The sequence below is a fragment of the Myotis nattereri genome (assembly GCF_964212035.1).
Source record: "Myotis nattereri genome assembly, chromosome: 1".
Lineage (NCBI taxonomy): Eukaryota > Metazoa > Chordata > Mammalia > Chiroptera > Vespertilionidae > Myotis > Myotis nattereri.
Genome location: NC_138075.1, coordinates 10,427,079 through 10,451,973, shown reverse-complemented (window position 1 = coordinate 10,451,973; position 24,895 = coordinate 10,427,079). Strand labels below are relative to the sequence as shown.

The 24,895-nt window shown below is 39.6% G+C and overlaps 1 protein-coding gene across 2 annotated transcripts; it reads left to right on the top strand.

Annotated features, from left to right (window-relative positions):
* The first annotated feature begins 34 nt into the window (after positions 1-34).
* On the top strand, positions 35-24,607 carry CPSF2 (cleavage and polyadenylation specific factor 2). 2 transcript variants are annotated; one of them, XM_081097374.1, is made up of 16 exons: positions 35-185; positions 4,072-4,133; positions 5,787-5,969; positions 7,040-7,199; positions 7,278-7,383; positions 8,626-8,755; positions 9,593-9,708; positions 10,834-11,021; positions 11,944-12,234; positions 15,612-15,712; positions 16,055-16,255; positions 18,366-18,518; positions 19,913-20,138; positions 21,200-21,499; positions 22,611-22,745; positions 23,117-24,607. In XM_081097374.1, the coding sequence occupies exons 3-16, from the start codon at positions 5,821-5,823 to the stop codon at positions 23,207-23,209; spliced, it is 2,349 nt and encodes a 782-aa protein (XP_080953500.1). In that variant the 5' UTR covers positions 35-185; positions 4,072-4,133; positions 5,787-5,820; the 3' UTR covers positions 23,210-24,607. The 2 variants fall into 2 exon arrangements, with proteins under 2 accessions (XP_080953500.1, XP_080953501.1); XM_081097375.1 differs by lacking the exon at positions 35-185 and having other exon boundaries at positions 3,559-4,133.
* The last annotated feature ends 288 nt before the right edge of the window (positions 24,608-24,895 follow it).

Sequence of the window (24,895 nt, the reverse complement as noted above, 5' to 3'; positions counted from 1 at the left end):
CCCGGGTCTCCCCCCGCCCACGCGGTCCGACTCCAATTTCAAGATGGCGGCCGCCATGGCGGAGCGTCTGCGGCCCGGCCGTTACGGCTGCTGCTGAGCGGGCGTCAGCTTTCCTCGCTCTCGAACCTGGATTCACCGAGGGGTTGGGAAGGGCAGTGGACGGCGTTGGGGGGAGGACGGACGAGGCAAGTGCGGGCGAGGAAAGGAGTGAGCGTCGGGATGGGGGAGGGGGCGTCCTGGGCGGCGGGGAGTCTGCTCCCACCCAACCTCCGCCGGGACGGGCTCCGGGGGCTTCGGATGCGACTGTCCGGCTCATCTTGGCCCAAGTGCTCAGCGAGGGAAGGAGAAGTGACGTCTCCGAGGGTCTTTGGCGGCCGTCCGTCCGATTCCCCCCTCCCCGCCCCCCCTCCGGCTGCTTCCCTGCGCCGTGCAGCTGGCGGGGCTGGAGGCGTCCAGCCGACGCCCGCTTTGGCTCCTGAGCCTCGTGGCTGCCGTGTTCTCCGCCTCCCCCTCGGCGTTTCCCCGTCGTGTCGGGGTGAGAGAGCAGGAGGCTGCTAAGCACTGGGAATAAAGCAGGCATCCTTTTTGGTGAAAGTGGGCTGGGTCCTCCGAGTCTCCCGCTCCCCGGCCGCCTTCCATCTATTTTACAGGCTCCTAAGCCGACAGGAGGTCACACTAGCCATACCCCTGGCGAGGCTGAGCTCCTGTGACCTGGCGGACCTGGGTTATCCATTGCCCATCTCCTGATTTTTAAAATGCACACCGGCGCTGATCCTGTTAGGAAATCACTGCTCTTCTGGAAGTGACCCGGAAGAGACTCCGCATTCAGCTCAGGGGCCAACCAGGACCCCCTTCCTGTTCCCTTGCATTTTGCAGAATTCCCCTTGGTTGTCATCGACATGCAGGGTCATTATTGAGAGAGAGAGAGAGAGAGAGAGAGAGAGAGAGAGAGAGAGAGAGAGAGAGAGATTGAGATTGGAACTGATAGACAGTTGCAATGAAACACTGTCCAGAAGGCGTTTATGATGTGGCTAGCGTTCATTCCTAGCCTCAGTGCACAGTTATGTTGCTCTGAGGGCCGCGCTTGGTATTGGCGATACCTTTACTCCTGGTGCATTCAGTATCCATTCAACAAGTATTTTTTGTCCCCAGTTTGTGCTAGGTGAAAATATCTACCTGAGGACACCAAAAAAGCTTTATTACGGAGTACATATTTGAGCTGGGTCCTGCAGGGTCAAAAGGAATTTACTAGATTCAGGAGAAGGTCATTCCTGCATGGAGGACTGGAATGCAAAGATCTGAGATTTGACTCAATAGTTAGGAAGCCACGGAATGCTTTGCACAAGGAAGTGGCATGAGTATATTTGTTCTTTTTAGAAGATGGCAGCTGTGTTATGGAGGATCAGCTTGGAACAGGAAAACTAGATGAGAGGAAATTGCAGTCATTCAGGTAAGGTAATGAGTGCCTCAGTTGGGGTAGGAGAGTTAAAGGACGTCAGAGTGACATTTCTGAAATGTCAAATAGGATTCACCTGGTGGCAGCCCATTTGGTGGTAAGAGGGTGACTCCAGAGTTTTTAGTCCGGGAGGCTAAGTGGTTGGTGATACCATTAAAACCAAGCCTAAGACATGTACATAAAAATAGAGCGGTGCCAACCTGCGCTTTCGGAGTGGGAGAACACATGCTCTGCATTCGGAAGCAGTGATTTGAGAGTCTGGACCTGTGCTATTACAGTAACCAGGAGCCACATCTTGAAATTGTAATTAGACCAAATTGAAATGTGTTGTAAATATGAAATACACACTAGATTTCAAAGACTTAATACAAAAAAGTAAAATATCATTAATTTAGTAATGATTACATGTTGAAATATTACATATATATTGGATTAAATAAAAGTATATTAAAATTAATTCCACCTGTGAAACTTCAGCATGGCTCTGAAAAAACCTGAATTTACATTTGTGGCTTGCATTATATTTTTGCTGGGCTAACCTGTGGTAGTCTGGACTATGATAGAGGAATTAGTATGGAAGTGGAATTTGAGCTGCGTCTTGAGATGGTGACTAGTGATGTCAAGGCAGCTTGCTGGCACCCTCCATGGCCAGTGAAGGCATTCAGATTTCTGTGTTGTTTTTTTCTTCAAGTAGTAGGAAGCCTGCCTAGATTTCTGAGCAGAGGATAACGTGTGCAGGGGTGTTTCTGAAGATTAATCTGGCTGGAATGTTTAAGTCACGGGTCCTCAAACTACGGCCCGCGGGCCACATGCGGCCGCCGAAAACATTTATCCGGCCCGCCGGGTGTTTTTGCCGCTGCTGCCTGTCCTGCTTAGCAGCCGACTTGTCCTGGGCCCGCAGTGCGCATGTGTGGAATGTCTGAGGGACAGTGAACTGGCCCCCAGTCTAAAAAGTTTGAGGACCTCTGGTTTAAGTTGAGATAAGGGCAGAAAGACTGGAGGCCAGGAAACAGAAACCCTGCGTTAAGGTACTGACAGTAGAAATAGAAAGAATGAGTTATGTGCAAGGCATTCTGAGGGAAAACTAACCAGAAGTTGGTAACAGACTGTTCAAAAAGAAGTAAAAAAGGAATTAAACATGTAGAGTTACAAGTGTTGGTTACTTAGATACTGATGAATTCATGTCTTAGACTTAAGAAAGTACTAGAGGCCCAGTGCACGAGTTCGTGCATGCTTGGGGTCTCTCGACCTGGCCAGCGATCGGGGCTAATCGGGGCCTGTCGGTCAGGGGGAGGGACTGCGGGAGATTGGCTGTGGGAGCGCACTGACCCCCAGGGGGCAGCTCCTGCATTGAGCATCTGTCCCCTGGGTGGTCAGTGCACGTCATAGCGACTGGTCATTTGGTCGACTGGTCTTAACAGTCTCTTAGGCTTTTATATATATAGATTTTGGGGGCTAAAGAAATATAGCCTTAAAAAAGAACTAATAAAGTTGAAAGGATGAAGTAGCCTGCTAAATACTCCCTCTTTTTAATCTCTCAACTTTCTTTTTTTTTTTTTTTAATATTTTTTATTGATTTTTCACAGAGAGGAAGGGAGAGGGATAGAGCGTTAGAAACATCGATGAGAGAGAAACATCGATCAGGTGCCTCCTGCACACTCCCTGCTGCGGATGTGCCCGCAACCAAGGTACATGCCCTTGACCGGAATCGAACCTGGGACCCCCGAGTCCGCAGGCCGACGCTCCATCCACTGAGCCAAACCGGTTTGGGCAATCTCTCAACTTTCTTTACCTTCTTATCAATCATATACATCAGCCAATATCCCTAAAATAAAGTTACCTGGGTCATGTCATCTTCCTACTTGACCATGGATCTTAAAATGTTTCTCTGTTGCCTGTAGAACTAGGTCCAAAGTTTCCAAGGCCTTTCACTGTCTGGCCCTTTTCTATTCAGATGCCAGCTAGTTTCTTCACTGGTAGCCTGTAATTTTTTTTGTTTTGTGCCTTTGATCATGTTACTGTTTTGTATACCTTTTCTCTTTGTCTGTTTCTACCCAGGTCCTACCAATCCTTAATGAATAACTTAAGATTCCACCTTTTTTATGATTTTCAATAACATAAGCTAATATCAATTTAAAAAATCTTATTTCCTAAACTGCATATTTCAGCCTCTAATTATAACCAATTTAGTATATTATTACTTTTGTTTTTTATTATGTCTTTTATTATCTTATCCCTATTTTATGTCAGCTCAAGCTTCCTAAAATTATGACAGGTTTCTTTTTTTTTAATTGATTTTTTAGAGGGAGGGAGGAAGGAAGAGAGAGAAAGAGAGAGAAACATTGATGTGAGAGAGGCACATTGATTGGTTGCCTCCTGTCCGTGCCCCGACTGGGATAGAACCTGCAACCTTCTGGTGCACTCAATGATGCTCCAACTAATTGAGCCACATCGGCCAGGCATGACAAATTTCTTTTTTGAAAAAAGATCATATATCATATTGTTTGTTGCTGCTCACAGTGTTTATCGTAGGGCAAGACATAGAAATTAAACATAATTAAAACTGAAGTAAGTCGTTATGCCACATTCATTAGTCTCATTTCTTTATATTTTAGATTTGTAAAGAGCTCTTACTTTGAATTCATGGTGTTTCATCGTATATAGGACTGAGATATCAGTAAGTAATGAATGTCTAACAAAGATCTGGCTTTATTATATTCTGAGAAGTTGTAATAAAAATACTTTTCCTGTGGTGAAATCAGGGTCTGTCTGCAGAAACGTTTACCATGAACTCATTCAATTCTATCTGCAAGGCACTTTGTGTTTTCACTTCATGATGGAAGTAAAGTGTTCACTTCATGATGGAAGTAAAGTGGGAGATCAGGTAGATTTGAGATGAAGAGTTTCTCTTCAGCCGTTAACAAATCGTAGTGGGTGTGTTACCTGCTGTTGCATTGGCTCCAGCTCCTGGTGACTCTATAAATGAGTGGTGTCCATAGTGTTCTGCTCAGCTCCTGCAGACTCACGCCTGTGGCTTCTTCTCTGGGGTCAGCCCATCTCATATTTGGTTTCCTCTTTTCCTGCTGCTTTCTATTTTTCCCAGTAGATTGCCACTTTCAAAGAGCCCTGCCTTCTCATGATGGATGTGAAGTAGGACAGCCTTAGTGTTGTCATTTTTTTTGGCCTCCAGTGATGTTTCAGGCTTAACTTGTTCAGTTTTTTCCTGTTAGCTTCTTCACTACCCAACTTTCACATCTGTACGTAGTAACTGGGAACATGAGGGTATGGGTGACCTTAGCCTTGGTCTCAACACACCTTTACTCTCGGTGATTTTTGTTTTTTAATATATTTTTATTGATTTCAGAGAGGAAGGGAGAGGGAGAGAGAGATAGAAACATCAAAAATGAGATAGACTCATTGAATGGCTGCCTCCTGTACACCCCACACTGGGGATCAGGCCTGCAACCCAGGCATGTGCCCTGACCGGGAATCGAATGGTGACCTAGTTCATAGGTCGACACTCAACCACTGAGACACGCCAGCTGGGCAAGGCTAATTTATTTTATTTTTTAATTGATTTTTGTTTTTCAATTAGGGAGAGAGAGATTAATTTGTTTCACTTACTTATGCATTCATTGGTTGTTTCTTGTATGTGCCCTGATGAGATAAAACTCACAACCTTGGAGTATCTGGAAGACACTCTGACCAACTGAGCTACCTGGCCAGGGCTAAGGCTAATTTATATTTAGGAGCTAAAATCTGGAATATTTCTGTGGAGCTTTGTTTTGCTAGTGAATATTTTTATAACATTTGTTTAATAGCCCACAATTCTAGTTTTAGGTTCTAAATCTCAATAGATGTGTTCATGTTATATTTTCTTGAAATGTGTGTAGTAGGTGTCCCAACATAAATTCTGTCTTTATGTATATATTAATATTTATGAGGAAAGGTTAATTAACTTACCCAGAACCACATAGGAGCAGAGTCAAATTTGAGTCTGTCTGATTCCCATTCCGCTACTTTTCATTAAATCAAACTGGGGAGCCATTACAGTATTCATTGTAAACATAGTGAGTAAGATGTTTGTGCTTTTAAACTTAGCAGTGATAAAAAGGGGTTTTTAACACATTAAGCGCCCAGCCTGTTTTGTCTTCCGGACGGAAAGTATAGTGTCAGTCACCAGTGACTGGGCGCTTAACGTGTTAAAATGTTTGCTTTTCATGTTTATGGAATTTCTGCCCACTTAGAAATTATATATAATTTTAATTTGTCTAGTGTGTATATTAGGCTGTACTTTTATGCTTAATTATATATATTTTTCTTTTGAAAGAACTGTTTGGACTGTTGTTATTGGACCAAGAAGAATGACATCTATTATCAAATTAACCACCCTCTCTGGGGTTCAAGAAGAATCTGCTCTTTGTTATCTTCTTCAAGTCGATGAATTTAGATTTTTATTGGACTGTGGCTGGGATGAGCACTTTTCTATGGATATTATCGATTCCCTGAGGAAGTGAGTTACTCTTAATATTTCTAGATTTCTAGTACATCAGCTTTCCTACATTGTAATACTGTTTTCATGTTAAATAGTGTTTGCTTTTTTTGCTCTAATTTAGTTTATAGTAAAAGACTTAATTTTACTTATGCCAAAGAATGACTATCCTATGTAATAAAAGCCTAATATGCTAAGTGCCCAGTCGTCTGGTTGAATTTTGTGCACCTCTAGTTTTCACTTATAAAGTTTGATCGACTAATAAGCTATGTTATTTGAAATTCAACATCCTCTTAAGTTAATCGTTACTTGGCTAATGGATCTCAGTAAAAATTTTGCACTCAAATTTTAGAAAAGGGTAAGTTTATAAGAATTTGAAGAGAGAAAAAAACCTTCCATGTGAAAGCTCTACAGTCAGATCGCATGAGCTTACTTTTTGATCTTTTGATACTAGACATTGAGAATTGTTGCTCAGAATAGTGACCGTGAGATACAAAACAATAGTAACCAATTGGAGAAAAACTCAGTAATGTGTGCAGTATTGTACTAATTAGGGAAGGAAAGAGGACTTAAACATTTACAAAACTTAGAACTTGTAGCAAAACATTTTTTTATTTTGTCAATGAGAACATATGCTTCCTTGATTAAGTAAAGTTTTACTATCATGAATATGCTATCAATTGCCATGATAAATAGCTGGGCCAAAAATCCATAATAAATATGTGGCTGTTTAAGTATTTCCTCCTTCATTTCTGAAATTCCAAACTGAGTTCTTGAACTTTAATTAATGGTACGTAAGGCAGACATTTGAAATCAGCGTACATGTGGTAGCTACCGTTTCTTTTTCTTTTCTCTTTTGTGTCTATACACTATAGACCTAGTGTGACTTACACCTTGATTTTGATATCTACAGAGGACAGGAGTGGTTAGAATTAATATTTGTAGGCATCATACTTCTAGCTCTTATACTCCAGCATAGTCTTCAATTCAGAATGCTGAGAGGAATCTGAATTGGTGAATTAGTTTGAGTGTCCTGCCTTCATCCTTAAAACATGACTAGGGAAATGGTAATGTTGCTGGTGCTCTTCCAGGCACGTTCACCAGATCGACGCGGTGCTGCTGTCTCACCCGGATCCTCTCCACCTCGGGGCCCTCCCGTACGCGGTCGGGAAGTTGGGTCTGAACTGCGCCATCTATGCGACCATTCCTGTTTATAAAATGGGACAGATGTTCATGTATGATCTTTACCAGGTAATATAAGCAATTAAAAAAAGTTTTAACGGTTCTGCAGTGATCATTTTTAACCTTTTATTTGTGTTATCCTTTTAGTCTCGACATAATACAGAAGATTTCACTCTGTTCACGTTAGATGATGTGGATGCAGCTTTTGATAAAATACAGCAGTTGAAATTCTCTCAGATTGTGAATTTGAAAGGTAAAAAATATTTCCATCAATAAAATAATTGGACTAATGAGATTTAACTTACTGAAAAATGCAAGGGGAATTTGCAGTAAAAGCTGTAGGCACTGTGGTCTGAGGAATAGAAAATTAGCATTTTTTAATAAGAACTCTGAACCTCCCCTGAGTCATTTGGACTGGAAAATATTCCAGACGAAATACTAACAAAAGTGAACAACTCTGGCCTTTTTGTTGTTAATCCTCACCCAAGGATTTTTTTCCTATTGATTTTTTAGAGATAGTAGGAGAGAGGGAGGGGGAAAAAGAGAGAGAAACATCGATGTGGGAGAGACACATTGATTTGTTGCCTCCCATGTGTGTCCCAGCTAGGGCCAGGGATCAAACCTGCAACCCAGATAAGTGCCATTGACCAGAAATTGAACCTGTGACCCTGTGGTGTGGGGTTGGACACTAACCACTGAGCACCGCTGGCTAGGGCGACAACACCTTTAACTTGGAAAAGATTTATTTAGTGTCTACTGTGTGTAATGCACAGAGGTAGCGTGGGCAGATCCTCCTGGGAGCTCACAGGTCGAGGAGAATAAGCAGCACAGACGGCTGGCTGTAGTGACTGACGGAAATGGAATGCGATGGCAGCATTAAGGACAAAAATGATTGAATTCTATCTAGAATCAAGCATTAAAAAGTTTATTCTCTCATTAAGGCAGGAAGTTACATAGTAAGTTTATATTTACTATCTACAGAGATAATTGTATTAAAGATTTTCACATATGAACCCTGGCATTGAAAAAATGGTGCAACAGTGGAATCTGAAGATTTAACTAGGAATTCACAGTGGTCTCAATAGTTGTGCATGTACTGAATTTTTCTATAGGATAAATTCTTTAATGAGGTAGGAACGGTCAGTTTAGAGGTTAGCAAAAATGTAAATTCTTAATAATTGTGTGTACAATATAAGTAATAAAATTTAGTAGTTCATACTAAGTAACTTACTAGTAATAGTAACTTTAAGTCCAATCTCTAGCCTTTTATTCATAAGCACAGATCTGTCTGTAAGAATCTTAATAAAGTGACAAGAACATTTGCTTCCATGAGGGAATGGAGTAGCCAGGAGACTTGCATTTCACTGTATGCCTTTTTACTTTTGAATTTTGTATCATTTTCTATATTACCTGTTAAAAAATAGCTTACAAATAAATAACCTCTCTGTAGGGTTGTAAAAGAAATCTGAGTGTTGTCATGATCTCGTTGACCTAGGAAAAGGACACGGTTTGTCTATCACACCTCTGCCGGCTGGTCATATGATAGGTGGGACCATATGGAAAATAGTCAAAGATGGAGAAGAAGAAATTGTTTATGCAGTTGACTTCAACCACAAGAGGGAGATGTAGGTATATTAAGAGAAAAGCGAATAGAAATACAATTGGCATTATTTTATACTTTGGAGGGAAAATTAGAAAACAGTTATTTTTTTAACCAGAAATCTAAAGATATTTAAATGCACCAATTAGTTAATATTTTGAAAATTACTTAATTTTTTGCATGGTAAGGGAAAACTATGATACTAAGAGATAAAAAATATATTTGAAATTTACATGTTAGTGTCCACTCTATAAAACAGATTTCTCCCTGGAGATGCTGCAAAAGAGATAAATTTTTGTATATCAAACTATACTTTATATACTCTTAACCTGCTATTTAAAGGAACTTTGTCTTTTTTTTTTTTTGGTAGAGTTAGTAATTACCATCTAATATAGTTATATTTAAAGTCAGCCTCCCTTTAAAAGGAGACACAGCAGTTTAATTTTAAATACTTCATTTTGTATTCATAGCATATTATATCAATTACTAGAGGCCCGATGCACGAAATTCGTGCAAGAGTAGGCCTCCCTTCCCCCAGCTGCCAGCACTGACTTCCCGCTGGCACCCGGGACCTGGGCTTCCCTCACAGCCCCGGCTTCATCTGGAAGGTCGCCCAGAAGGACGTCTGGTCTAATTAGCATATTACGCTTTTATTATTATAAATGCCTGAGTGGTGGTACTCTGGAAGATCTTGGTTTTCCTTTTTTTTTTTTTTTTTTTAATTTACCAGATTTTCTTATCAGTGAGCATGTATGTATACTTTTATAGTTAGAGGAGGAAAAAGGCCTTATAAAAGACATTGCTTATTTTCAGGTTTATTTGAAATGATATAAAATATTTCTCTTCTTCAAATTTGTTATAGCCACTTAAATGGATGTTCCCTGGAAATGCTAAGCAGACCCTCCCTACTTATCACAGATTCATTTAATGCTACATATGTGCAGCCGAGGAGAAAACAGAGAGATGAGCAACTTCTGAGTATGTATTACATAAGGACCTTTGTAAAGAGCCATGGAAGTGCTTGGTAGAGTGAATTGCTGCTTATTCTGTTCTGGTTTTCATTTTTCTTGACATAAGAGATTGTCTAACTCTAGTTATTTAAAAAAAAAACACCTATGTGACCATATCAAAGCAAAAAGATTCTTTCATTGGTTTGAATTTAATTTTTGTGGAATAGGTATAAAGATTGGCTTCTCCCTGCCATTCACCATATGGCTAGCTCTCCCTGGCACTCACTGGTATATGTCTAGGGAATATCAAAATATAAAGATCTTATATAAATCAATAAGAACACAACAGTACTTTGCTACAGAATTAAAGATAACTTTATTTTCATGTTTTCACTATAAAAACTATGATTTATAAATAAGCCATTACTAGGCCAGGTACAAAATAAAATAAAAAAATGAGAGAGAATCATCGATCCTCTGCCTTCTGCACACCCCTCTACTGGGGTTTGAGCCCGCAACCCGGGCATGTGCCCTGACTGGGAATCGAACCATGACCTCCTGGTTCATAGCTCAATGCTCAACCACTGACCCACACCATCCGGGCTTGGGATTCTACTTTTAAACATTTTTTTAAACCACTGCCTTTGTCTATCTACTTAAAAAGTATAGCTTGTATACTCTGTTACACTAAGAATGTTTTCAATTCTTGTTTTTGCTAGAGTTGGTTTTACTAAATATTTTCAAGCACACTTTTATCTAGAGCAAGGGAATCTATTTAAATCTGTTTATAAAGATGCTTTTGTTATCAGAGAGAATATGATCTATTTTATTCTACAGGCATACATACACATATAAAACATGTATGTATTAGTGTAAAGTCCACATTAAGGGTTGGAAACCAGTGATTTCTAATGTCTCTGTGAAAAAAAATTGAGAGTTAATGGCATTGTTTTTCACTCTTAGAAAGATGTATTCAGAGAATAAAAAGTATTTGTAATAGCCTGAACAAAATTATTTTAATTTGTACCTGACTTGGTAATGGCTTACTTATAAATCATAGTTTTTATAGTAAAAACATGGAGATAAAGTTATCTCTAATTTTGTAGCAAAGTACTATTGTGTTCTATAGGGATTTTACACTCTTGTTTTCTAGCAAATGTCCTGGAGACACTTCGCGGGGATGGCAACGTGTTGATAGCAGTGGACACTGCAGGCAGAGTTCTGGAACTTGCGCAGCTCCTCGACCAGATCTGGCGAACTAAAGATGCAGGACTGGGTGTCTACTCCCTGGCACTCCTGAACAACGTCAGCTATAATGTGGTGGAGTTTTCAAAGTCCCAGGTTTGTCTTTTCATGATCGTTTGTAATATAGTTTGCTACAGACAACACTGTTTTAATTGCCCTTTAGATTTTATTTTTCTTTTGAAGAGGTTGTGATGATGACAATAATAATAACTAAAAATTAACCACTTACTGTGCTTTCTGCTTTACATGTATTATTTCATTTAATCCTTATATACCCTATGAAATAGGTTCTGTTCCTCTCCCCTCTGTCCTCCCCCCAGCCCCCATTTTACAGATTGGGCAAGTTGCTTCTCCTCTAGCACTTAGCATGGCAGATGGTGACAAAAATTAAACCAACCCCTTAGGCCAGTGGTCGGCAAACTGTGGCTTGGCAAACCGTGGCTCGCAAGCCACATGCGGCTCTTTGGCCCCTTGAGCATGGCTCTTCCACAATATACCGACTTCTGCACATGGGCCACGAAGTTTCAGTCGCACTGTACGTGTGCGCCCACACGTGGTATTTTGTGGAAGAGCCACACTCAAGGGGCCAAAGAGCCACATGTGGCTCACGAGCCGTGGTTTGCCAACCACGGTCTTAGGCTATAAATGTTAGAATTCATTTTTCTCTTTTGAATAAACTCTTGTCCTTGAAATAGCAATCTCTGGGCTAAGATACTCATTTAGAACTTATACGTAGCCGTCTCAATAGGCTTAAAGTAATTTATAAGTGAAACATAATGCAAAATTGGAGTTTTGGGGGTGACCACTATGGGTGGTGGGATCTAATGGGGACAGAAGCAGAAAATAAGCTGCTTGTCAGAAAGTTACAAATTTAAGCAACTAGTGGTGGTGGTGGTGGTGGTGGGGGTGGGGGTCGGGGGGTGGACTTGAGCTAGAATTGAACTTCCTGACTGTGGTAGAATACATTGAATTTATAATATAGCATTTTCTTATCATTGTCATCTTTCCCCCATATTAGGTAGAATGGATGAGTGACAAATTGATGAGATGTTTTGAAGACAAAAGAAATAATCCGTTCCAGTTCCGCCATCTCTCTTTATGTCATGGTCTTTCTGACTTGGCTCGAGTACCCAGTCCTAAAGTGGTGCTTGCCAGCCAGCCCGACCTGGAATGTGGATTTTCAAGGGATCTCTTTATTCAGTGGTGTGAGGACCCTAAAAACTCCATCATTCTAACTTACAGAACTACTCCTGGGACTTTAGCACGTTTCCTAATTGATAATCCTGCTGAAAAAGTTACAGAAATAGAGGTAAGTGCTTGCATATGAATTTTATCTTAACACTGTTTTGAATACATTATAAAACTCAAAACTTTCAAGGTTTTTATCAGAATAACAGTATAGAACCTTTAGTAGCCCAATTTCAGAGCTACTTAGTTGGAAATCCTCATTCTTGAACCCTCCCATGGTAGCCTCCGGAACCACCCCGGACAGTATGCACACACACTGTGTTCTCATTTCCCCTTTGAAAAGGTGCTCTGCGTCCTTTCCTTAGTTGGAATCCAGCACTTTCCTGATGACACTTTTCCCTGTAGCCCTCTCAAGCAGACGCTCTTTTTCCTTCTTTCTCCTCCTTTCACGTTCCACGTACTTTGGGTGAGGTAGGTGTTCTTGTTATGTATTGCAGCTTTGAAGCCATTTCTCTTCCCTCTGCAGTTCTTATGTCAGACTTGGCAATATACTCACCCCTCCTTGTTCCTGGCATTTACTGATCTCTTGGTCATTCTGTCATTCATCTGTGACTTCGGACCCTGGTTCATAGCCTTCCTGTCCACTTGTACTCAGGACTTCATTCTTGATGACTTTAGCATTTCTCTCTGCCCAGTTCCTTGGCTCTCTTGTTTCTTGACCTCTTATTCCTTAGTGATCTTTTCCTCTATTCCACCTCAGTATCTTTCCCACCTTCGTGCTGTGTATTCCCATGGTCATGCCCTTAACCTTGTTATGGATGAACAACTTCCACATCTCCACTACCTCAAGCATCCCACCCTGATCTTACAGATGACTCTTACTGCCATGCCAGCAGTTCTTTGGTCCCATGGGGACTTTAGGTTCGTGAACCTCACCACTTTTGCTATCCGTCCTCCCTCCAGCTTTGAGTCAGTGGTCCATCATTACTCTGTGAACACCTTTAACTCTCTTATCCTTCTTTCTGCCATTGTACTCACCTGGCAAAGCCTTGGCTAGTTAAACCATTTGCTTAGTGTGTGCCTGTACCCAAGGACTTAAACTCTCTGCTGTGGGGACAGGTTTTCCTGCCCGTTCATGACCTCACATCTCAGAAGGACACCCAGTACTAGCACTCAGCATTTTGGGGCAGTTTTCTGCACTGTCCCGTAAGACAGCGTCATACCTTCTTCTTCTCAAAACGCCTACAGCTCCATCTCAGTCCTCACCCGTAGTACATGATGTTGTGGGAGCTGTTAACAGAAGTGGGAGTCAGATGGGAATTCCCTTATCTTCTCACCACTAAATAGCCTCACCTGTTTCTGCATCTGCATTGCTGCTGCCTTGTTTCCTGTTATAGGAGCGAGACAGTCAAATGACCGTTATGTCAAAAGACCATAATATATCAATTTTCCAAAACTGGTATCATTCACCTGACATTTATAGCAATTGATATTGAATGGGTTAATGACTGCCAGTGCTGGGCAGAGTTTTAGAAGACTGCTTTTCATTTTATCTTCATACGGCCATTTTAAGGGATGTCTAGTTTTAAAGCTGAGTAGGAAGAGTATCTTATTAAACTCTACTTAAGAAAACCATAGTAATAGTAACTAAAATCTGATATGCATTCACTGTAAATACAGAATTATTGAGGAAGGATTCAAAGCAAGCACACCAATTTAAAATACTGTCTTTTGGGTTATTTAATAGCTTAGGAATACAAAGTTTAAAGAGCTCAGAAATATTTGAAACAGTTTCATCAGATATGAAATGCTGTATTAGAAAATATTAATAACTAGAAATTCAATTAAGGCAGATATGCCATTTGAGGAATTCTTAAAAGAATATTAAACGTGGTTTAAGTTTGAAAAAAACAGAAAATGACATTCAAAGCTGAAACTTGAAATGTGAGGTTTTTAGTTTTTTTCATAAGTAGTACTTATCCTCAGGATTCATTCCCGCTTACCTTGTTAGGGATATTTCTTGTGTAGTTACCCTTTTCTGTCCATTATCTATTACTTTTTCCTCTACTTGGTACATCTAAAACAATTTTGACTATGTCTCCTCTTCTCCCAAACTTCCTTTTCTTTGAGTTTTCTCATCTCAGGGAATAACAGCATTTTCCACATGTTTACGCAAGCCAAAAATCCAGAAATTAAAAAAAAAAAAAGGCTCATTGAAGTATAATATATATTGAAGAGTGTGCATAGTGTACGCATACAGTGTGATGAATTTTCACAAATCGAACACACTTGGCTAGCCTGTATCTAGACCAAGAAATAGAATATTATCAGTACCTCGGATGCCCCCTTTCTGGTCTTCCCTACCTCTTTCTTCCTAAGGTAAACACTATCCTGACTTCTAATGCACAGATTATTAAAACTTATTTTAACTTCCTTACTTTTCTTTTAACAGCCATAATCATTCTAGCAAGAAATCCTTCCTATTGGCTTGACCTCCAGATATAGTCTACGTGTCTTCATGGCTGTTGTTTTTCTTATTTTAGAAATTGTCTATATATTTGATCTTTTCTGATTTGTTGATCATCTTTTTCTTAGGAAAACAGTAGCTTCTGCTAGTCACATAGTGCTGCAAATAGATTTTTCAGTTTCTTTTAACTATGAAATTTAAAATGTTAAATAGATTTTATTTTTTATACTGCCACTAGAGGCCCAATGCACAAATTCGTGCACCAGTGGGGTCCCTTGGCCGGGCCTGTGGGATTGGGCCAAAACCGGCTCTCCGACATCCCCCAAGGGGTCCCAGATTGCGAGAGGGTACAGGCCAGGCTAAGGGACCCCACAGGTGCACAATTGGGGCTGGGGAGAAACGCGGGAGGTTGGCCAGCCAGGGAGGGACTGCAGGAGGGCTCCAGGGCATGTCTGGCCCATCTCGCTCATTCCTGATGGGCCAGACTCTAGCAGCAAGCTAACCTACCTGTCGGAGCATCTGCCCCCTAGTGGTCAGTGCATGTCATAGCAACTGGTTGACTGTCCCCTGGTTGTCAGTGCATGTCATAGTGAGTGGTTGAGCGGCCTTAGCATATCATTAGCATATTACACTTTGATTGGTTGAACGACCCATCAGTTGACTGGACATTTAGCATATTAGGCTTTAATTATATAGGATATTTATTCATATTTTCCTTACGGCTTTTAGGTGTTATGTCATATGTAGGCCTTGCCTACACTAAATTGTAAAAATACTTAGCTGTATTTTCTTTCCCTTATTAGTGATTTGAAACCAGTTTGATTTAAATTAAGTCCATCCTAGAAATGGGAAAGCTCAATTTTTGTACTAATCTAAATAGGATCTGTAAGTGCCCATAATGGACACTTGAATAATTTCAGAGAAAAATTCAGTTTAAAAATGATGAATCAATTTAGAGATGCAATATTTCTCACACCTCACTTACCTTAATCTCATAATAATATTTCCTTTTGTCTGCTATTTCTCTTTAGTTGAGGAAACGGGTAAAGCTTGAAGGGAAAGAACTTGAAGAATACTTGGAAAGAGAGAAGCTAAAGAAAGAAGCTGCTAAAAAACTTGAGCAGTCCAAAGAGTGAGTTATTTTCAGACATATTATAATTTTACATATGTAATTTGAGAAAAACATTTCTAAGATAAAAAAAGTTTAATTGAAAATATTTAACTTTTGTTTCAACTGCATTACTTTCGTTCCATCTTTCAAATGATTCTGCAATATCAAATTCTTTCATTGCTAACATTAATATGTATTTATTAACTGGCAGTTAATGCTATGTTTTACAAAATATCAACCCAATAATATTGATGATTATATTACCATCCAGTTAATATTCAGTATTCAGTAATAATTTTATGCGCATTAATTCAAAATCTTTAGGGGACTCTATGACCTTTATCTAGTCTAAAATCCTCCTAGGGCCGATATAGATTCCAGCGATGAGAGTGACGTTGAGGAAGACATTGACCAGCCTTCGGCTCATAAGACTAAGCACGACCTGATGATGAAAGGTGAAGGCAGTCGGAAAGGGAGTTTCTTCAAACAGGCTAAAAAGTCTTATCCCATGTTTCCTGCCCCAGAAGAGAGAATTAAATGGGATGAATATGGAGAAATTATCAAGTATGTGAGCAAAACAAGCTTTTCTTTCTTACAGATTAGAGGTATCAAGTGTGTTACCACTTGAGTCCAATGAATTTGGTCTTTCTGGTCTTTGTGTACCTTGTTGCTTTCTGAGAACCTCAGCTTGAAAAATGTAGACAGTGTGAAATGTAAAAGTGGGAAGGTGGAGAAACATCTAGAGAATTGAAATTAAAGGAGAGCTGGTAGTTTTTGTTTGTTTTTTTATACTCAGGTATCACTTTTTTATTATTTTTTAAAATATATTTTTATTGATTTCATAGAGGAAGGGAAGGGAGAGAGAGCTAGAAACATCAATGGTCAGAGAGAATTATTGATTGACTGCCTCCTGCACGCCCCCTACTTGGGATTGAGCCCCCAACCTGGTCATGTGCCCTTGACTGGAATTGAACCCAGGACCCTTCAGTCCTCAGGCTGATGCTCTATCCACTGAGCCAAACCAGCTAGGGCGGAGAGCTGGTAGTTTTATTACTTAGAATGAAGACTTCTATTTCCCACTTAAAAAGAGAGATAAAGGACATGCATTGGGAAGAGACATAGGATAGGAAGAACTTTTGATGGGTGGGATTATGTTAAGTTTGGGAAATGGGTTATGTCTCAGATAGTGTTACACCCATGTTTTACTTAGAAGAAAAACATGAGATAGCATGAGTGGAACCATGGGAAATCTACAAAGTCTATACCCACAATTAGAAAAAGAACTGAAATCACATGTTCTAATCTCAAATCTGAAAACACTATCCTGTATAAAGACCCCTTAGGGTGCCATTGCTTTCAGGTAAATGTCAGTGCCTTAGCACAGCGCACGATGTCTTTCACGACCTAGTTTCTCTCTCCTGTTCTGTGATGTTTCGACATCCTTCTGCTACGTCCGTGTTCTTCAGCCTTCTCAGATTCCCTCTCAGCTTCTTCATTTACCCCTTTGCACATGTTGTTTCTTCTGCTGTGTCCCACCTTCCCATCCCAGGTGTCTGGGCTGCTAAATCTGGCCCCACAAACTATTGGAAACCTTCCCTGGCTCTTCCTTGCTACCTCAACACGGTTCCTTTCTTGTACTCTCGTTGTACTTTCATAATACTGTCTTGAGCCTATTGTGGACTTGGGTTTTAAACTCACTCTTGGGTTTAATTAGGAAAATTCCACTGTCTACTTGGACGTCTAAAATAGTAGAGAAGAAAAATAATCTAAACAGCATTGGTGAGTTTGCTTACCATCCCACTTAATTAATGGCCAATCTGTTTAGCATATGGATGGTGCTTTTTAGCTTCAATTCCTTGTCTGAAAAATAGGGTAAGAATTAAACAAGGTTGTTGTTGTTAAGGCACTTAGCATAGAGTCTAATCATAGTAAATGCACGTCAGGTGGCTGCTGCTGCTGTTCTGTGGATGACAGTGGGCGACGGCTTCAGGGGAAAGCAGCTACGGCAGTCTAGGTGCTGGGTAACAGGTGGGGATTCCAAGGCGTGTGAGGGGTTTGGGGGTGGGGCCTAGACAGAAATCACAGGAGTTAGAGAAAACAGTTTTAAAAGTTTGTTTTTGAATTTTAACGTTCAACTCTCTGAACCTGGAGGTAAAAATGGAAGACAGATGTCTTAACAGTTCGTTGTAATAAAGACAGGGGCTTTTGAGGGAGCTGATGATTTTGTATGTCAGTCTTCTCGTTAATGTGCAAATGGAGAGCTACCTGCTTTCTTTGAGCAGGGGTGGGAGGACTGGGGGTCTTAAAGAAATCAAGGATGTATGAGATTTATAAGAATTGGGAGGTGGCCAGGGAAACCACAGAAACTGGAAGCAAATGCAGAGCCAGGCTGTAATAGTACTTACACTAACCGCTGAGATCTGATGACCTGTCTGGGGGCTCTCACTGGCGCACAGGCTGTGTTTTAAAGCGTACTCCTTAATGGCCATGAAGAACATAATATATGCAGTCATCTGATAATTGATGTTATGAAGTTGCATTGGCTTTGGATCAACTGTATATTTAAGTCTTGAGATATGTGAGGAGTCTAAAAATTATGCCATCTACTAGTCAGTTATAGTAACATAATATTAGCTTGTTTGTTACTACTTCTAATTAGAGACTTATTATTTAGACCAGAGGATTTCTTGGTGCCAGAACTTCAAGCCACTGAAGAAGAAAAAAGCAAATTAGAATCTGGCTTGACAAATGGAGATGAACCCATGGATCAGGATTTATCTGATGTTCCTACCAAGTGTATTTCTATGACAGAATCTATTGAAATAAAGTAAGTGCTTTCATTGCATTTTGTAAATAAAAATTTCAAACACTTGAATTATATAATTTACATTGTTTCCAAAGTGAAACTTCTGAATGTCCTCTAGTAAGTTTGCGCTTTCAAAATTTAATTTTTCATGTAAAGACTTGTGAAGTATGGACGTATTTTCTCTTCATTAATTATACCTGAATGCCAGAGTAATTGAACTGGTGGAGAGGAGGGGTTAAACATTAAATTGTACACTTATATAAAGAAACATTCTTTTTGGCATTTCTAGTGTGTCTAGTAGCAGGTGAAGGCATACAATTCATAGGTTTAATTTTCCCAAGTGCTTGTTTAATATACTCGACTTAGACATTTCCAGTGTCCTAATATCTTAAAACTGCTATCGTCATCTTCAGAAAACTCTGTTTCCTTCTCTGCTTGGCACAGTTAACCCCAGTAAATCCTCATTTTGGAATTTAAAAAACTCATTAGAGAGCACATTGGTTTATATCTGTCCTGTGATATCATCTAGTATCATTCTTGGGTAAAGCTAAGTTCTCAGTGCTGCATATCAGCAGTCTCACAAGGTCTCTCCAGACTGGCTGGACCCGTTTACATTTCCCTAGCAGAGCGGGAGCTCCGTCTTCCCCGTTTCACCAGCACATGCGGCTTATCCAACTCTTTCGTGTTTCCCGTCTCCTGGGTATAAAGTAACATGTCAGTGCTATTTCCATTGTCTTACTGTGATTATTACTGAGCTTGATTATCTCTTCAGATGCTTGTTACGGTTTTTGTTTTCTCTTCTGTAAAGTCCATGTTTATATCTTTTGTGCATTTTTCTCTAGAGGTTGCTGCCTTTTTGTTAATTGATTTGCAGGAGTTCGGTGTATATTCTGGATAATATTGCTGGCTGGTTTTAGACAGTGCCAATAAGTGCCACCTCTCATTCTAGTATTTGTTTATAAGAGTTGACCATGGTCTACTTCATTTAAAAACATCTTTAATGTTGATGTAAGGAAATAATAGAATATTTCCCATTAGGTATTTGGGGTTTCATATTTTAAAAAGTCTTTCCCTATCCTTGGTCACAAAAATAATTCTTATATTTTATTCCTTAATCTAAAGCTTTACTTTTTTTTTTCTTTTATGACTTCAACTCAGCTGCTGTTTTATATGGCATTAGGTCAAGACCCAGTTTTATTTTTTGTTGTATAGAGAGCCATTTTTTTCTAATAACACCTATTAAAAAATCCATAATACCTCCCGCAAATACACATTAATAATAATATAACACATGTGTGTTCTTTAAAACCTCATTTTATATACTGTATATGTTTCTTTCCAGATAATAAAAGTCATTAAATTCTGGTTTTTGAATTATCAGAAAAGTAAAATTGAATAATTATGTCTAATTACAGAGCCAGGGTTACTTACATAGACTATGAAGGACGCTCTGATGGGGATTCCATTAAAAAGATCATTAATCAGATGAAACCCCGACAGCTGATCATTGTCCACGGGCCTCCAGAGGCCAGTCAGGATCTGGCCGAGTGCTGCCGTGCGTTTGGGGGGAAAGACATTAAAGTGTACATGCCGAAGCTGCACGAGACCGTGGACGCCACCAGCGAGACCCACATCTACCAGGTGAGCGTGCCGGCACTGGAGCCACACACAGGAAACACTGCCTGCTGCAGGTTAGGACGGACAGCTCCATCAGGAATGTAGCAGTGAGTGACACACGTGGTCCCCTGCCAAGGCAGATCTTAGTCTGTGGGGCTTATAGCAAGGAAATAGTATTTATCACACCGTTTTACCTTTGACAGAGAAAGTAGAGGATGTTACAAGAGTCTAAAGAGGGAGACCAACCCATATTTAGAGGCTACAAAAGATTTCCCAGAGGAAGTGATTACTAAACCAAATCCTGATGGATGGATTCGAAGGGATGTATATAGAGTAGGAAAGAGAGAGAACTACATATGCAAAAATATACAGCTGAGGGGAATGGTGAGTGTTCAAGAATTCAAAAGTTTTATAAAAATTCACAGATGTCAGGGTTCTACTAATAGAAAAAAAAAATGGGGATAGGCACAGAAAATAGGAATAGAGGAGAAATTGATTAATTCTTATTTGTTAGTGGGAGATGGTGTCCGTTAAGGCAGAAGTGATATCTATATTTGTTTGGAAAAAATGGATTAGAATTTACCAGGCGAAACTTGTCATTCTGGGCAAAACAGGTGGAAGCAACATTCTAAGAATAGGGAGGTGTGAAACCTCATGGCTTATTTAGAAAACTGTAAGCACTCAGTGCTGCTCTAGTGCCATCAGGTATTAGGGAATGACACTTACCAGTGGTTTTCAGCCTCACCTGTACATCTGGGGAATCTGTGGGGGAACTGGGGGTCTCAATGCTCTTAGTTTCACTAGTTATATTCGAATGATTGCAAGTGGGGCCCTGACACTGATAAATGGGGAAAAAAATGTGCAGTGTGACCCCAGTGTGCAGTCTGGGTTAAGAAGCTTTATTTTGGGAAGTAGACAGGGGCCAAGTGACCTTACAGGTCATTAGGTCATTACCAGTCATGGTGAAGATCAGGTGAAGTGAACCATTTTGAAATTTTAATGCACATTACCAGACTTAGAAAATGATAGTAATAGGTTAATTTATTCATGGGTTTTATTTCTCTTCCTCCCCTTTGCGTGTGTAGGTGAGATTAAAAGACTCACTTGTTAGCTCCCTTCAGTTTTGTAAGGCAAAAGATGCTGAACTGGCTTGGATAGATGGTGTCTTAGACATGAGAGTTTCCAAAGTGGACACAGGAGTTATTTTAGAAGAAGGAGAACTGAAGGATGATGGAGAGGACTCAGAAATGCAAGTGGACGCACCTTCAGATTCTAGCGTTATCGCCCAACAAAAGGCCATGAAAAGTCTGTTTGGAGATGATGAGAAAGAAACAGGTGAAGAAAGTGAGATCATTCCTACTTTGGAACCCTTGCCACCTAATGAGGTAGGAAAGCGTGCGCTGCTTCTATCTTTTCCTTCATTTGTCATCCTTGAATTTTCCATTAAAAATATATGTCATATTTAGGCTGATTTCGGAGTTTTTTAGATTACTCGTTGTGTGTGTGTGTGTGTGTGTGTGTGTGTGTGTGTGTGGTATGGCTAGGGAATAATAACTTAAAGGAAACCGTTAGCAGATGTTATAAGATGCATAATTGTTTCATGATTTTTTTTTTCAGTATGGACTTTTAAGTTTGATGATTCTGAGAATCGGCTACCTGCCTCTAATTGGGAGATTTATAGTTTCCTAAGAATGTCGTTCTCCTGCACCCCAGTTTTGTCTGTTGTCAATTCAGTTCAAATCACTTGCTTTTGATATAGTTAGAAATCTTTATTTAGTACAAATATAATTCTAGTCTAGTATTGACATGTTCTCAAGAGATACCTACTTAGCAAAGGTTTCGGGGAATTAACTTACAACATTAAAACCGTATTATAAGAGTCTTACGTGCATGTCAAGTGATGGCTTAGCCCTTCTAAGCAATAAAGAAAAGAGACAGCCTCCATCCCTGTCAGTACTACTCTTGAGATGGGGAGGAGTTAGAACTGTTTTTTTCTCTGTGCTGAAGCTAGCACTCATCAAAGCAATTTCAGAGTAGCAGCATTAGGTTGAAGCACTTGTCTTTGCGATTCTAAAGCCCGTAGCATCCACTGCTTTCGCTCTGAGGGAGGAGGGATCCGGAGAAAATCTCCTCTGAACTAAGCAAAGGGTTTTTGGTTCAGCTGTGCCCACTGGCACTCTAGTTGACCCCCTGGGGCAAGTGGGTGAGTGAAGAGCATAACATTACCAAATGTCTCTCTGTTATTATGAGGCATGACTAATAAAATTGATTGTGAAGCATTCAGAAAATGTGAAGGCCTTTGTAATGTCAAATAATGAGGTGAGATTCAGAATAACAACTTGGAATGTGATTTACATTCTTGAAATGATCTGTCGAAGGACTTCAGGGAATAATAGAAAATGTCTTAAAGGTCATGGGCTATTTTTACTTTTGTCAGTACAGCTATGTGTCTAGTCCTCCGTTTGAAGTCCTTCTTCCCCTTTCACCTTATCCAAGGTTCCTGGACACCAGTCAGTCTTCATGAACGAACCAAGACTGTCCGACTTCAAACAAGTTCTCTTACGGGAGGGGATCCAAGCTGAATTTGTAGGAGGTGTCCTTGTTTGCAACAATCAAGTAGCAGTTCGTAGAGTAAGCGTGTTTATTAATTAATAAGGGTTGAATTGAACAGCTGCTTCTGATGTTTTGCCATTTTGAATTCTATAATTCTTGATTGGTAATTTCACAAAACTGAAAATCAGTCATTTATATTCATAATGATGACCTTGAAGGCTTTAAAAAGTGACTCTCAAAGACTTGATAATTTTACTGTAAATTTTTATTTGAATTCTCTGACATTGATATGTATGTAAAATTCATGACTTGAATAATATATCCATATTCCGTGAATCAGAGCAATCTATTTCCTGACCAATCCTAAAGTTAACTTATTTTGGTTATTATGTGTGCATATTAATGGTAGAGAATGTACTAAAGAACTTTTTTTTTCACTTGGTTTCTAGACGGAAACTGGACGCATCGGATTAGAAGGCTGCCTTTGTCAAGATTTTTATAGGATAAGAGACCTTTTATATGAACAGTATGCCATTGTGTAAAGGACAGCATGTGAAGAAGTATCTGTTTGACCTTTATAAGAAAAAAAGGATTCTTATTCTAAGCTTTTGCGCTTTTTTTTGTAATATACAAAAAGAATCTATCAGAAAAACTAAACGTGCATTAGATTTTTTACAATGTAAATATTTTGCAATGCTCTAACAAGCATTCTACCTTTTGGCTTTGAATGGGAGAGACCTGTGTGCAGACCTGAGAGGTGAAGGTACTTGCTTTCCTTCACAGCATCTAACTCTTGAAGGGCTCTTTACTTGAATAAAACAATGCAACTTAGCAAACCAGTTCATGGCCTTAGAGAAACATATTTGCACAAATTCTTGCAAACTGTTTCTTACATTTTCTGGAATGCAAACTGAGAATTATTTAGAAAAGATGTGCTATTAGAAAAAAACTGATAAAAGTTTTTTGAGGCCTACCTAGTTAAAAAAAAAAAAAAAAAAGGTAGAATATGGGCTGTAACTCTTCTCTTCAATTATAATATGCAGTTGTCATCACATGCAGCATATCTCCTCCATGCCTGTATTTCTCAGATCCACTAGCGTGAAGTTGGACACATTTGGTTCAGAAATCAATTTTTATTCCTTCCATTTCTTGTTTTACCAAGATTTTGTTGTTGTTCAGTTTGAATTATAACACCATCATCTGAATACACATAATTCAACAGAATTCCTCCATGTGTTACAGTCTTAAGCGTTCTGTGTACATGTTAGACACAGCTTAACTACCAGCTAGATGACTGTGTTAGAAACCGTTTAGTGCTCTGTTTTCAAGGAAATAAATTCGAACCTCACATTTCGATAAGATAATAGTATCACTGATTTACAAGCTGTAAACGTTTTCATCTTTTAGGCTTGCTTTCTCCCAAGTTTGCCTAAGCAGTGGTTAGATTTTATATACAATGCGACAAACATAATGTTGTATCTGGAGACAGTCATCCTTTCTGTCCTCACATCTTGGCAGTCTGATAATAGTATACACCACCTGTGTTTAAGAATAAAAAGGGAATATATGCAATTTCCATTGAACTTAAAAATGAAAATCATGTCGCCCTATTGTAATCTGTCGATGACTTTTTAGCATGTAGCTTGATCGTGGCAGGTCTTTATGCTTATTTTGTATGTATTTAAGCTCTCCTCTTTATACTCAGTAATTTTAGAAGGATCAGTCTTATTTAACTATGTATAGTTCCATATAAGTGAAATCAGACTAGAATTCATTTCATTCCATTGAAAATGTGTACAGAGCTTTTCTTGTGGATTATACATTTACTGCCTTCTGATACTGAAAACCAGATACGTACAACAATGTGACAGAAGATGAAGAGTATGTTTTCTTTGCGGAGCTTTGAAAAAAATTCACTTAAACTCTTATTCCTGAATAGAGTAAGCCTAAAATTCTATTTATTTTTGGAGGGTGGGGTGGGGTGGGGTGGGGTGGGGGGAATGTCTGCATTTGTTTCATGGCCTAATGATTGGGTTATACATATTACATTGTATTACTGATATTGAAAATTTGTTTTTTGCCTAATCTTTAAAAGATTTTTTTGAATTTTTTTATTGATTTTAGAGAGAGGCAGGGAGAAGGAGAAAGAAAGAGAGAGACATCAATGTGAGAGAGAAACATTGATCTGTTACCTCCCATGTGCACCCTGAGTGGGGATTGAACCTGAA